Here is a 15,949-nt window from a genome sequence, read left to right on the forward strand (position 1 = left end):
ACTACAACATCAATACTGAAAGATATGAGGCTGAAATAAGTTCAGTTGCAAATAGTGGGTTAAATTTTCTTTTGTAGATCACTCTTTTTTTCATAGTGGAATTTTGACTTGAATTCTTCAGTTCATAAATTATACATGATAAAAAATCATATCATCTTTAGATTACTAAAGAAGCTTTCAATTATTAGTATGGTATAAAATACACTCATACACACACACACATACACACACACACACACACGCACGAGTAAGAAGAATCTGAAAAGAACTGTTGATTCTAAAACTCTAACATGGACACAGATACCAACACGGACAGAAAATCTGACTTAAAAAGACTGAAACAGTAACTTGAATTTTAACAAGGGAAGCATGTCCTTCTGCAAAGAGTAAGATCTATAGATCCAATAATATAGTTAATTTGCTGATTTTTACTGAAATTATTTGGTCTTTGAAGAACACCCTTGCTTTGAGTAATATACACCTATGACCATATGAAAATAATTACACTGAATATATAAACAGCCTTGGAGAATATAATTATTTTAACAAGACTAATGAGCAGAATATATATTTCCATTTATTTTTTCTTTAATTTTATTAATAAATGTCATTGATTTCTGAGAAAATTCTTTGGCTAGATTTATTCCCAGATATCTTATTCTTTTTATTCAATTGTTAATGAGATTGTTTTCTTAATTCTTCTGATGATTCATTATCACTATATAGAAGTATAACAGATTTTTATTTATTAAATTTGTGTCCAACAACTTTATTCATTGGTGAGTTCTCTCAGTATTTTGGTGACCTCTTGGAATGTTTTGTACAGAATATCATATCATCTGCCACTGTTCCTTTTAAAAAGAAGATTTTCATTGAGGGTTTTTGCATCTATGTCCATCATGGATATTAACCTGTAATTATTTCTTTTGGTAATGTCTTTATCTGGTTTTGGTATCAAGGCAATTCCTGCCTTGTAAAATGAGGTTGCAGGGAAATGCAAATTAAAACCACAGTGAGATATTGCCTCACATCTGTCAGAATGACTATTACCAAAAATGTAACAAATAACAAATGCTGCCAATAAAATAGAGAGGATGCCCTTGCACACTGTTGATACAGTAACTACTGAAAAGAACAGGAGATTCCTCAAAAAATTAATAGTAGATATCATGTGATCAGAACTCCATTTCTGGGTATCTTTCTAAAGGAGACAAGACAGTAATTTGAAAAGATATATACACCTTTATGTTCACTGCAGAATTATTTACAATAACCGATTTATGAAAGTACCATAAATATCCATCAAAGAAAATGAAATTTTACTCAGCCATTAAATAAAAAGAATGAAATCCTGTCATTTGTGATAATGTGGGTTAACCTAGGGGGTATTATGCTAAGTGAAATGTCAGATAGAAAAAGACAAACACCATACAATTCAACCGCCATGTGAAATCTAAAAGAAACACATAATAAAACAGAAAATAAGTAGTTTCTTGAAGAAAGTGGAGTGGGGAGATGTGTGAACTAGGTGAGAGACCTTAAGAAGTATAAACTTCCAGTTACAAAATCATTGAGTCACTGTCTGAAATGCAGCCAGCATGGGCAATATAATCAATCACATTGCAATACATGTGTACAGTAACAGACAGTAACTAGACAAATATTTCGTAACGTGTAAGAGTATTCAGTCACTATGTTGGGCAGATGGAACCAACATAGTGCTGTAAGTCAGTTATTTTGTTACCGTTGTTCAGTCGCCCAGTTGTGTCCAACTCCTTGCAATCCTCTTGATTACAACACCCCAGGCTTCCCTGTCCCTCACCATCTCCTGGAGTTGGCCCAAGTTCAAGCCCATTGCATCAGTGATGCCATCCAGCCATCTCATCCTCTGATGCCCTCTTCTCCTTCTTCCCTGATCTTTACTCAAATCAGTGACTTTTCTGATGAGTCAACTATATGCATCAGTTCAGTTCACTTCAGTCGCTCAGTCGTGTCCGACTCTTTGCGATCCCATGGACTGCAGCACGCCAGGCTTTCCTGTCCATCACCAACTCCCAGAGCTTGCTCAAACTCATGTCCATCAAGTCGATGATGTCACACAACCATCTCATCCCCTGTTGTCCACTTCTCCTCCTGCCTTCAATCTTTCCCAGCATCAGGGTCTTTTCAAATGAGTCAGTTCTTTGCATCAGGTGGCCAAATTATTGGAGCTTTAGCTTCAGTATCAGTCCCTTCAATGAGTAACCAGGACTGATTTCCTTTAGGATGGATTGGTTTGATCTCCTTGCAGTCCAGTGGACTCTCAAGAGTCTTCTCCAACACCACAGTTTCAAAGCATCAATCTTTCAGCTCTCAGCATTTTTTATGATCCAACTCTCACATCAGATGACCGAAACACTGGAGCTTCAGCTTCAGCATCACTCCTTTCAATGAGTATTCTATAATTCAACTTAAAAAGAAAAAAGAAAAAGTAGGCACTGGGGTAAAAGCAAATGAAGGTTATCTCTAAGAATGCAGATTATAGGTGATGGTTAATTTTTACTTTAGGTTTTTCTGTGTTTCAATTTGTGGGCAATGAAAAGTATTGTTTATATAATTAGAGAGAAGACAATAAATGTTATCAAAAATAGTATATAAAAATAAAGAGGCATCATGTCTTTGACAATCAAAGAGTTAAAATAAAAAAAAAATGTGTTAAAATGGTTAATATTTAAGGAATATGGGCGAAGGTTGTACCCAAATTCTTTGTGATATATTAGCACCTTTTCTTGAAACTCTAAATTTATGTCAAAATAAGAAGTTAAATAAGTCATCTAGCATTTGCTATTTAATTTTAATTTAATGCTTTAATTGAATAATATTTTTAACATATTTCTTATTTTGATGTTCTGGTTCATAACCCTTTGTAACTTTAAAAGGCTATAACTTCTTGCCAGTAATACTTAAAAGTAATATATCTTTCCTTAAGAAAATAAATAAAACAATTCATGCATCTTCCTGTTGTGTTAAAAGTTTATTTTAACACAATTGCCTTTTGCTTTATAAGGGCTTATTACTAAGATTGTAGTTTTCATTTGTCACAATCTGTCACAAAGCAATATACCATACTTTTTTAGAAAACTTTAAATTGCAATTTTGTATAATATTTTTAAATGGCTGTATATTTGTTAGTAACTTTATGATCAGCCTTAAAATTATAGCCAAAGTAATGAATATATCAAGTTCTCTTCTCAAGTATTCAACTCTTTTAAGTTAGGAGGATAAATACAGCTGTCTTAGACTCAGTTTCATTACTTCATGTTGGGAGGTCAAGCATTGCAGAGGAAAACCAACCTCTGTATCCACTGTTTCATTTTTATTGTGCCTCTTGGCCCAAGCAGAGAAGGCTTAAATCATAGCCACCACCTGTAAGATTCCGCGTCACTTCCACAGATTCCACTGTGTCTCCATCACTATGTACCATGTGCTGACTACTCCTAAGATGAGTCTTCTCAAGTATATTTCAAGATATTATAGACTCATGGTGATGATCTGTAAAAGGTAATTCAAAGCTGAAATAAGTTTTAAAAATGGTTTATGATACAGACTCTTGCTTGAAGGCACAATTCCTATTAGCATAAAAAGAACTGACGTGTTTACATTCTTTATTTATTAAGGTAACATTGTTTTACAATATTATATAAAAGTGTACAACATTATATTTCAACATCTGCATACACACAGCACAAGAAAAGGGAGGTTACATATATATGCCTGCATGTGTTTTCAGTTGTTTTAGTTCTTTCTGTCTCTTTCTGACTCCATGGACTGTAGCTCACCAGGCTCCTCTGTCCTTGGGATTCTCCAGGCAAGAATACTGGAGTGGGTTGCCATTTCCTCCTTGAGGGGATCTTCCCCATGCAGGGATAAAACCCATGACTCTTGCATCTCCTACATTGCAGGTATATTCTTTACCACTGGAATAGGCACCCCTCTCCAGTATTCTTACCTGGAAAACTCCATGGACAGAGGAGCCTGGTGGATTGCATTCCATGGGGTTGCAAAGAACCAGATACAACAGAGCAAGCGTATACAAAATCACAAGATTCCAAAACACAGGGTGAGGTCAACCTTCATATAAACCTCAAACACACTCTTCAGGATCCAACCCGAGCCCCCGAAAATTTCCCACAATGTGTAGTATATTTGAGAAAGGCAGATGCCTTTTCACCTGAAATTTTTTCAGTGACCTTCCCTGTTGTCTCGTGGCATTAATCCAGTACATCAGGATATGTTAGATTGCAGGGACTTCACCTTAGCCCACTTGGAGAAAGTCTAAGACAAATTTATCAGCAACCACTACTTGCTTCCACTTTGTGTGGCCACAAACCTCTCTATGCAACTTTCTATGTGGCAGGCTAAACAGCAAGGCCGTTGGCAACAGCCCAGGAACCAAAAATACAATAGTTAATACATAGTAAGTTTTTTTCAAGGAATTCAGAATGTTTCATTTAAAACAAGCTCCTGACCTTTGCTCCATCAGAGCTCTGGTCCCCGTGTCTTTCTCTCTCTCTCTCTCTCTCCCTCTCTTTTTCAGGCTGATCCCCTGGAGCGCAGAGGCTCTCTGAGTTCACTTTCCTGCCCGGGCTTCTAAGACCCTCTCGAGAAGGTGGTCTGCGCCTTCACCCCATCTAGAGGCCGCCTGAGGCCTTCATGAACAGAGCAAGCTCTGTGCAGGGGCTTTATTGACTTTCTGTGTAAACCAAGGAATATCAGCCTCTTTCTCTCCTTTACTTTCTTATCATCGACTCCAGACCACCAGGTTCCGTTCCATTAAAGGACCTCAACAAGTGGCGCCCAGAACAGGGACTTGGTACACGTAGGCAGATTCTCAGACGGAGTGACCTGAGAGCCTATTGAGGCCGATTCGACCCAATGGGGCCCCCGGCATTCAAAATGGAGATGAAACAAGAACCCCAGGAAGAAGAAATTCCAATATGGGCTGCTGCTGCTGCTGCTGCTAAGTCGCTTCAGTCGTGTTCGACTCTGTGCGACCCCATAGACAGCAGCCCACCAGGCTCCCCCGTCCCTGGGATTCTCCAGGCAAGAACACTGGAGTGGGTTGCCATTTCCTTCTCCAATGCATGAAAGTGAAAAGTCAAAGTGAAGTTGCTCAGTCGTGTCCAACTCTTACGACCCCATGGACTTCAGCTGACCAGGCTCCTCCATCCATGGGATTTTCCAGGCAAGAGTACTGGAGCCAATATGGGCTGTGTCTGCTCTAAAGAACTCCAGAAAGCACCACCCTTAGCGGCATCACCCCAATGATCTCCTCACTTGGAGACAAATAAAACCCTACTAATCAAGCTGAAAATTTGGTGTCTCAACAGGGATTGCCTCCGAGTCCTGAATACATTCTTCTGGCAATGCTCAGTCTTTTGGCCAGTACCTCCCCCCATCCCCCTCTCCCGCGCGCCCCCCCACCCCCCCCGCCCTCGGACTAATACCCAACCCCCTTCTATTACAGGTGATCGAATGGAAGGAGAGAGGACCAATCATTTCAACTAATGACTCTATACATATGCTTTCTCTCTAGAACATGAAAGGGCCCTCACACCTTGGGCAGGAAAGAAAACTAATTAACATTTCTTTAGGCTTGAAGTCCTTCCCTTGTGCATGGGCCCAGCAAAATTGTGCAAAAATGTCAGCCCACAAACTTGGGCTTTTGTCCTGCCTCCAAAAGAAGACTTTCAGACATTGCTTGGATTATTTACTGCCTTTCTTTGTCTGTAAACCATGTTTATACTACTGAGACTTTAGGGAAAGAGTTAGGGAAAGAACAAAGAACATTATGCAAAGGGTTTACAAAAAAAAACTTTACTTATACTCCCATTCCTTAGGACAAATGTCAAACCAAGTCAAGAAAATCAATGTTTGTGTCTAATCATACAATTGTTGACTGGGGACCCAATGGTATGTGGTTATCTGACTGCCCAGAGGATATTAACAACACTGTGTGATATGGAATGTCACTGACACTACGATGGAACATTACTATGATAAAGGACTTCTTGAGTGGCTTGACCGTGGATTAGCCCCACCTCGTCCTAGGATCATCCTCGATAAACAGAGTGGGCCTGAACAATGGGCTATTTGGAAACTTGCTGCGAGCACCAGAGCACAGAAGAACTTGAAACTTGGACCGGACATTTCATAGGGACCAGTCGTGGCAGTAACTATTTCTTTCGCTATAATCAGTCATATTTTATACAGGCCTGTGTCCCACTTCCTTTTGTTATAGCCATAGAAAATTTACAATTTAATTAGACTTTCACGTTCTGTAACTTGTATTAATTGCAAACTATATACTTGTATTAATTCCTCTGTTTCTTTAAGCTACTCAGTTTTGTGTTATTCCTGTTCAATTCAATCATAGTGCCTACAACTGGGAACAAATCAAATTTCATTTACAAAATATACATGATAATGCCTCTCTGAATGTACAATTACTGTGAAAGAAAATCTTTAAAACTTTTTCTAAAAATCTGCCCTCTTCCCCTAATTTGGAAACTTAAGCTGAACAAATTACCTGGGCTAGACCCACGAAGATGGTTTCAAAGTATTACCCACAGTATTGGGTCTGGAACTATAACTTTGGTGATTGTCTTGATAATTATATTTGTTGTTTACTGTCACCTTTCTATAAGGTTGGTTAATACTAACCAAACTCATTTGGTCAAGACCTTTTTTTACAAATATAATAAAATAGGGGGAACTCTCTAGGAAGCATTTAACAGGAGGTTTCCTGTGTGCTGTTTTGGATCTGTCAGGAATTGTCTGCTACGCTGCTACTGCTAAGTCACTTCAGTGTGTCCAACTCTGTGCGACCCCATAGAGGGCAGCCCACCAGTCTCCCCAGGAATTCTCTGCTCCTTATTAATTCCTGAATAGTCAGGAATTAAGAGGAGAGGCAAGCCCCTCCCGGGGGCTGAAGAATCCAGGTATTACCTTCATTAGTTGTTCTATACAGTGATAAGTACCCTCTTCCTTCCTGTGAACCATACAGTAAAAGCGATTGTTTAGAACTCTCTCTCTCTTTTTAATATGGATTGCCTATGTTTTGTAGGTCTGGAATTTTAATCTTTATCTTTGTTGAGAATAACTACCTTGTAAGACAGTATATATAACCACACCATGTTGATTAAAACACCTTTGCTCCATCAAAAAGAAAATAAATAAATAAATAAATAAAACAAGCTTCTGACTAAGGCTCCCTGGATACCAGCATCTCCTTGAGGATGGGTGGGCCCTCTCTAACTCTGCAGACAGGGCAGCTTCAGGAGGCTGGTCATGCTCAGGGCTGGTTGTTGGTTGTGGGCTCCAAGTATTGCCATTCCTCAATCTGGGTGTCATTCCTTCCTCCCATGGCAGACCACTAGTGGACCAGCGTGTGCTGGGCATGCCCTGGGAGATTCCAGCTGACAAGCTGACAGACTCTGTGCTGGGACATGGTCAGATATTGCCCAGGCTCACTTAGCAGACTCCTGGTACAGGCTCCTGAGGGACTCATGTCAGGATGCTGAGTCCACTGGCTGTGCCTGCTCACCAGAAAGGCCTGGAGCAGCCTAAGGGCACATCCTCTTGGGTGCCTTTGTCCAAACCTCAGTCAACTCCCTTTGTTTTATTGCACAAATAATCTTACCCTATATCACAGAAAGAGTCTTCCTTATTTGGGACAGAAAAGGATATATTCAAATGCATGATTATAAAATTCATCTCTGATATCACAGGACGGGGAGCCTGATGAAAAAAAGAGGTGTGGAGAGCAGTGTCTAAGTCTGTCTTTTGCTGTTTGACCGGTTACAGCTCTCCAGCCTCACCGCTTTGTGTCCTTGTAGTCCATAACTGGAGTAAGGAACCCACTGCTCCTTCCTTTGCAGAAGATTCAAACCCTGCAAGTCTTTTCTTGCACATGGGAACCCTCACTCAGTCCAACTCACTCATCACAATAAAAAACTTCAAGCCCCGTAACCATTACTGGCTCCTCCTAGCCATATTTTCAGGTCAGATTGGGAATTCACCCTCCTTTCCCTAGAAGGCCCCATTATGTGAACAAAACTCTTAATGTCTTTTCTTCTTAGACATGTGGTATCATCCGGCTCTACATCTAAAGCAAGTCGTGAATGGAGTGGTCCATATAGTTTTGTGAAATGTCAATTGACCTATGATTGGTGTGTTTTGTCTTCTAAATACTGAAGAGAAATAAATGAATATTATTTTAATCTTTGCAGCTGAACTGAAATGTCAATCATAATATTGATTTGAACATTAATCTCAGAAGTTACTTATTGGGAAAGTCATTTTTATCCAATGGTTTCCAAAAACTAAATACAAGGCCCATAGATGTAACATTTAATTTAAATAAATTTATAATTTTAATATAAAGCCAATGTGACAGACTTCAAAACAAATAATCAAAGCAGACATAGCAGCTAATAGAACTGTTTTCCCAAAAGAGATCATTAAAATTTTCCTTTACTCTGGATTCTTTAACTAAACATAGCTGAAAAAGTGATCTACCATTTCAAGGGAAATAGTTTTTCCCCCAGTTACTAGACATTAAATAATTATGTTCTTGTATGTATAATTATATTGTCTTTCAATGTTTGTTAAAAAGAATGTAGTACAGAAAGAAATCTCCCTGAGGGACTACATACATAAAATACAAAGTTGTCTCCTAAATACCCAGGTAATTTAAAATGTTTCTGGCCTCACAAAGATTCCTTTCAGGTACACTGAACTATTTAGAGGTTTGTTGTTGAACTGAATGATGACATATTGAATATTGAAAGGCATCAGGTAGTAGAAAAATGTGCTCAATCCCTTTTTTCGGGGAAACAATTTGGACATACAAAAATATACCTTTTATCCATTTAATCATTTAAGGATAATTATTGGCCATCTTCTGTATACTAGGTACAGTTGGAGGTAATGATTAAATTGAATATAAGATAGAAATATTATTGCTTGCCAAAAGGAGTTGAAGCTTAGGATGTGTTATAGATATATCGATGGCTGTCTTCAATATAGTGTGGTTTAAGCATTATGAAGGAATTAGTGGCTGCAAAAATGTGTACAAGCGGGGGACTTAAACTGCTTTGAAATCCTCTAAGAGGAAGTGATTCAATAGAATAGAGAAAACTAAGCAGAAGGATAATCAGGCAGATAAAAAGAATGATGGCAGAGGAAAAGTGTTCTAGGAAGAGAATAGAGCATGTGTAAGATTTTGTCTTCTACTTAAATATATAGAGCAATTTGGAATACCTGTGACATAGAAACTAGATAAAAAATGTTTCAGGAGGCACCTGATCTGAGATGCAGAAATGAAGTTTTCAAGGGCTATGTTAGAAAGAGCTTGAAATTTATCCAAATGGCAATGGGAAGATACTGAAGGATTTCATCAGGACAAAATGAGAATAGTTTCTGTAAAATTTCATATAAGCTGATAATTGAGGAACAGAGAACAATGACTGACTGGGGACAAGACTAAAAGTTAGGTTTCATTTGCAAAAAAAATAAACAAAGCATCATTGTGCTTGGACCAATAAAGCAATAAATATGAGCAGATTTGAAAATTGTGTAAGGGATAAATTGTTAGTGTTGTCATTGTTTAGTCACTCAGTCATGTTTGACTCGTTGGAATAGCCCCCCTGGAGCCCACCAGACTCCTCTGTCTATGGGATTTCTCAGGCAAGAATACTAGAGTGGGTTGCTGTTTCCTCCTCCAGGGGATCTTCCCAACACAGGCATTGAACCTGCATCTACTGGGGCTCCTGCTTTGACAGGCAGATTCTTTATCAGCAGTGAGGGGGCAAACTGAACATTGCATGAGGATCAGGAAAGCATAGTAAAAGAAGTTGCCCTCTGATTTGGAGAGCAAATGAATAATGGCACTGTTCATTGTGGCTCTTTGTGACCCCATGGACTAGAGCCTGCCAGGCTCTTCTGTCCATGGAATTCTCCAGGCAAGGATACTGTAGTGGGTTGCCATTTCCTCCTCCAGGGGATCTTCCCTACCCAGGGATTGACCCCACTTCTCTTATGTCTCCTGCATTGGCAGGCAGATTCTTTACCACTAATGTCATTTGGGAAGCCTGTTCATTGTGCTAGGAAATATATATTCCAAGTCTTGTGTTTTGGGTCCCATGTGCAGAAATATCAAATTCTTTTCTGTGTGCAATACCTTTGATGAAAGTATTTTTACTTTTGATAAATGGTAATTTCTGAGAGATATTTAGATGTATAAAACTGTAGCAGAAAAAAAGCTAGTTGGAAAATTAATTTATTAATATATTTGCTCATAATCTGCATATAGATGCCTATTCAGTGCATAGGTTTGGATAACTGATCAAGAAGGTACCAAAATGAGAGGAAGGAGCTTTGGAGAGAACACGAAGAACATGCCAGCTAAAGCATAGTGATAGGAACAGAGTCCAAGGTTGAGAATCAAAATGAACAAATGAAGACTGCTTTGCTTTAGAACCCAAACTTGTATTCAGTAGAGTTCAGGGCTGCAGTGCTGCCAAAAAATGCAGGTTTTATTGGATTTGAAAATAGGGAAGTTGATAATAAACATGCTCAGGGAATTTTTTTGTTTTAACGGGAAAGAGAGGTGGATTACACCTTGTTAAGTTATAATTGGAGCTTCCAGGGTGGCAGCAGTGGTAAGCAGTCTGCCTGTCAGTGCAGGAGGCATAAGAGATGCAGGTTACGTATCTGAGTTGTGAAGATCCCTTGGAGTATGAAATGGTAACCCACTCCAATATCTTTGCCTGGAAAATTCCATGGACAGAGGAGCCTGTGGGCTACAATTCATTGGATCACAAAGAGCCACTCTAATGGCAGAAAGTGCTTCTTGATGAGGGTGAAAGAGGAGAGTAAAGAAGTTGGCTTAAAACTCAACATTCAAAAAACTAAGAATCATGGCATCCAGTCCCAACTCTTCATGGCAAATAGAAGAGGAAAAAGTGGAAACTGACACATTTTACTTTCTTGGGCTCCAAAATCACTGCGGATGGTGACTGCAGCCTTGAAATTAAAAGATGCTTGCTTCTTGGAAGAAAAGCTATGACAGATCTAGGCAGCATATTAAAAAGCCGAGACATCACTTTGTTGACAAAGGTCTGTATAGTCAAAGCTATCATTTTTTCCAATAGTCATGTATAAATGTGAGAGTTGGACCATAAAGAAGGCTGAGTGCCAAAGAATTTATGCTTCAAAGTGTTGTGCTGAAGAAGACTCTTGAGAGTCCCTTAGACTGCAAGATCAAACCAGTCAATCCTAAAGGAAATCAACCCTGAATATTCACTGGAAGGACTGATGCTGAAGTTGAAGCTGCAATACTCTGGCCACCTGATGTGAAGAGCAAACTCATTGATAAAGACCCTGGTGTTGGGAAAGATTGAGGACAGGAGGAGAAGAAGTTGAGATGGGATGAGATGTTTGGATGGCATCAATGACTCAAAGGACATGAATTTGAGCAAACTCTGGGAGATAGTGAAGGACAGGGATGCCTGGCATGTTGCAGTCCATGGGGTCACAAAAATTCAGACACAACTTAGCGACTGAAAATAGTTACAAATATATTTGAGAAATTGGGGACAGATACCTGTTCCAATAAGTTTGGTTGAAAATTGGTGATGGGAACAGAAAGAGAAAGGAATAACCAAGATAAGTTTTCAAGGGGATGTCAATCCGAATTTAACATGGGAGGAGTTCTCATGTTTATTTTGTCATGTTTTAAGGAGTATGTGAAGTAACCTGAGACAATACAGTGATAAAGGAAAATCATATTAACTTATCCTCTGCCCTGTTAAGAAAGGATGGGAACAAATTCAGTTGTACCAGTTTTTGAGCACTGAGAATCCATCTTGGGTCTGTATCAATCTTCCGTGAAATGAGGTTCTTCTAAATGCTGTCCAAATGCTATTCACTTGGGACAATTTGATACTTCAAGATAGAGCTTAAAAACATATCTTAATTATTTGAAAACATTTTACAATCTGGAAAATTGTTCACTGGTGTGTATTTTCCGAAAAGATAGCCAGAGAATTTCACAATGCAGTTTTCCTCAATATCAGTATTATGTAGGTATTGAAAAAATAGAATATGAAGATAAACAAAATGAAGAAAATGTTAATATTATACCAAACTGTTAGTAAAGATACATACTGTTAGTATTTTGATTTTTGACTTATGCTTTCCATGCTTGATTTTGCTAATTTTTAATATTCTAATGAAATGATAAAATGAGTTCTGTGAAAGAAATTTACAACTTAAGAAATTATGTTTATGTATTTGCTATCAAAGCAACTTTATATCCTGAATGTTTTTTTTTTTCCTTTAAAGAAAAGTACAACACAGGCTTTGCTATTGTATTGATTATAAAATTTTAGTTGAAATTCTCCCTTTCTTCTTTTACAGCTTCTTAGTGGAATTTCCGCCTAGACCAATATTTTCTACAGTAAATTCACAAGTAAATTTATACATAATTCAGAGTCCTTATCAAGATTCTACTTTAACTGAATTTAGCATAACATCCTGGAGAGCCAGGGATACCTTCTCACACTTAATCATTCCTTACAGAGTCAAGATTATTCAGAGTGTGTGCTCTGGTGGAATTTACTGGAGAATCATCTATTTCATGGCAGAAAGCAATCATTCAGCAGTTACGGAGTTCATCCTCTTGGGCCTCACAGATAACCCAGAGCTTCAGCTCATTTTCTTTTGTGTTTTCTTGTTGATCTACTTGATTACTGCCTTGGGTAATCTTGGTTTGATTGTGCTAATACAAGTGAGTCCTCAACTTCACACACCCATGTATTTTTTCCTCTGTCATCTGGCTTTTGTGGATTTTTACGGTTCCTCCACCATTACACCAAACACCCTTGTAAACACTTTCCGTGAAATTAAAAGCGTGCCACTTTATGCATGTGCTGCTCAAGTGTGCGGCTTTATTACATTTTCAGTTTGGGAATTATTGATGCTGTCTGTCATGGCTTATGATCGGTACGTGGCCATATGCCACCCTTTACTCTATGTAGTTCTTATGCCTAGGAAACTCTGCATCCAAATGGTCACTAGCTCTTATATTTATGGATTCCTGGTGGGATTCATACAAGCACTGGCTACATTCCACATGGCTTTCTGTGGCCCTAATGTGATCAACCAGTTCTACTGTGATGATGTTCCCTTGATTGCTCTGGCCTGCTCTGATACGCGAGTCAAAGAACTAATGTTATTAGCGATTGCAGGATTCAATGTCTTCTGTTCTCTTCTCATTGTTCTCATATCCTATGCGTTCATCGTCTTTGCCATCATAAGGATCCATTCTGCTACAGGGAGACAGAAAGCCTTTTCTACCTGCGCCTCTCACCTGTTTTCTATTACTATGTATTATGGGACCCTGAGTTTTATGTACCTGCAGCCCAAGTCAAGCCACTCACTAGATAAAGACAAATTTGCCTCAGTTTTCTATACTGTGGTGATTCCTATGCTAAACCCACTGATCTACAGCTTGAGGAATTGGGAGGTAAAAAATGCTTTGAGAAAAATTATTGAAAAGATGTATTTGAATAAAAAATAAGAATTGTGTTGTTACTAAAGATATGCTGCACATAGATTTCAGTTCAGTTCAGTTGCTCAGTCATGTCCAACTCTGTGCGACCTGATGAACCACAGTACGCCAGGCCTCCCTGTCTATCACCAACTCCCAGAGTCCACCCAAACTCATGCCCATTGAGTCAGTGATGCCATCCAGCCATCTCATCCTCTGTCTCCCTTCTCCTCCTGCCTCCAATTCCTCCCAACATCAGGGTCTTTTCAAACGAGTCAGCTCTTTGCATCAGGTGATCAGAGTATTGGAGTTTCAGCTTTAGCATCAGTCCCTCCAATAAACACCCGGGACTGATCTCCTTCAGAATGGACTGGTTGGATCTCCTTGCAGTTCATGGGACTCTCAAGACTCAGCTTTCTTCACAGTCCAACTCTCACATCCATACATGATCACAGGAAAAACCATAGCCTTGACTAGATGGACCTTAGTCAGCAAAATAATGTCTCTGCTTTTAAATATGTTGTCTAGGTTGGTCATAACTTTTCTTCCAAGGAGTGAGCATCTTTTAATTTCATGGCTGCAGCCACCATCTGCAGTGATTTTGGAGCCCCCAAAAATAAAGTTTGACACTGTTTCCATTGTTTCCCCATCTATTTGCCATGAAGTGATGGGACCAGATGCCATGATCTTAGTTTTCTGAATGTTGAGCTTTAAGCCAACCTTTTCACTCTCCTCTTTCACTTTCATCAAGAGACTCTTTAGTTCTTCTTCACTTTCTACCATAAGGGTACAGACTTAGGGTATTTTAAATCAATGCTTGTACAATGATTCAATATCAGTAGGCAGAGGAGACTTTGTCCTTTGTGACTCAGTTTGCTGATGTCTTATTTCCTCCTTTAAAAAAAGATATTTTCCTATTTTGACTTGCACATAGTAGATATCTCAGAAATATTTTAATGGTCAAATTCTAAAAATGAGATAGAAACTATCCATTCTCTTTGAACATAAAATGCTTTGTCAATAGAGATGAAAAATAAAGCACTTTAAAATCATAATTTTGTCTCATTTCTCTCTAATATTGAGGATTTTAGGCTATCTTGAGAGACACGAGTGATGCAAATAGTATAAACACCATGTAAATGTTTTCCTCCATGTTGAACCAAAGTTAAATATAATATGTTGCTTGGTTAAAGTGTTTTGGTTTTAAAATGTCTGTAAAATGAACTTATTATTATCTTTACAGTGCTATATTTATATGGTTGGGCATATTTTGAAAGGCTTTATTTTTTAGAGAAGTTTTATATTTACAACAAAATTGAGAGGGAGATGGAGATCTTTGGTCTTATATCCCTTTCTGTCAAAGATGCATAACCTCCCAGTTATCAAGACCACTCACCAAAATGGTGCACTTGTTACAATAGATGAATATTCATTGATGTATCTTAATCACACAATGTCCATAATTTACATTAGGTAACACTCTAGGTATTGTGCATTCTATGATTCTGGTCAAATGTGTAATGACTTAATCCCTCATTGCACTACTGAACAGAGTATTTTCACTGCTCTATTTTCGAACTGGATATGAAACAACAGACTGGTTCTAAATAGGAAAAGGAGTGTGTCAAGGTTGTATATTGTCACCCTGCTTATTTAACCTATATGCAGAGTACATCATGAGAAACGCTGGGCTGGAAGAAGCGCAAGCTGGAATCAAGATTCCCGGGAGAAATATCAATAACCGCAGATATGCAGATGACACCACCCTTATGGCAGAAAGTAAAGAGGAACTAAAAAGCCTCTTGATGAAAGTGAAAGAAGAGAGTGAACAAGTTGGCTTAAAGCTAAACATTCAGAAAATGAAGATCATGGCATCTGGTCCCATCACTTCATGGGATATAGATGGGGAAAGAGTGGAAACAGTGTTAGACTTTATTTTTTTGGGCTCCAAAATCACTGCAGATGGTGACTGCAGCCATGAAATTAAAAGATGCTCACTCCTTGGAAGAAAAGTTATGACCAACCTAGATAGCATATTGAAAAGCAGAGACATTATTTTGCTGACTAAGGTCTGTCTAGTCAAGGCTATGGTTTTTCCTGTGGTCATGTATGGATGTGAGAGTTGGACGATGAAGAAAGCTGAGAGCCGAAGAATTGATGCTTTTAAACTGTGGTGTTGGAGAAGACTCTCGAGAGTCCCTTGGACTGCAAGGAGATCCAACCAGTCCATTCTGAAGGAGATCAGCCCTGGGATTTCTTTGGAGGGAATGATGCTGAAGCTGAAACTCCAGTACTTTGGCCACCTCATGTGAAGAGCTGACTCATTGGAAAAGACTCTGATGCTGGTAGGGATTG

At 38.7% G+C, this 15,949-nt stretch overlaps 1 protein-coding gene across 1 annotated transcript; it reads left to right on the forward strand.

Moving 5' to 3' along the window:
- The first annotated feature begins 12,682 nt into the window (after positions 1–12,682).
- LOC138093213 (olfactory receptor 5AL1-like) lies at positions 12,683–13,624 on the forward strand. Its single transcript, XM_068989330.1, has one exon. The coding sequence runs from the start codon at positions 12,683–12,685 to the stop codon at positions 13,622–13,624; it is 942 nt and encodes a 313-aa protein (XP_068845431.1).
- Positions 13,625–15,949: the final 2,325 nt, after the last annotated feature.

This window comes from Capricornis sumatraensis, chromosome 16, assembly GCF_032405125.1.
Source record: "Capricornis sumatraensis isolate serow.1 chromosome 16, serow.2, whole genome shotgun sequence".
In the NCBI taxonomy this organism is placed as follows: Eukaryota; Metazoa; Chordata; class Mammalia; order Artiodactyla; family Bovidae; genus Capricornis; species Capricornis sumatraensis.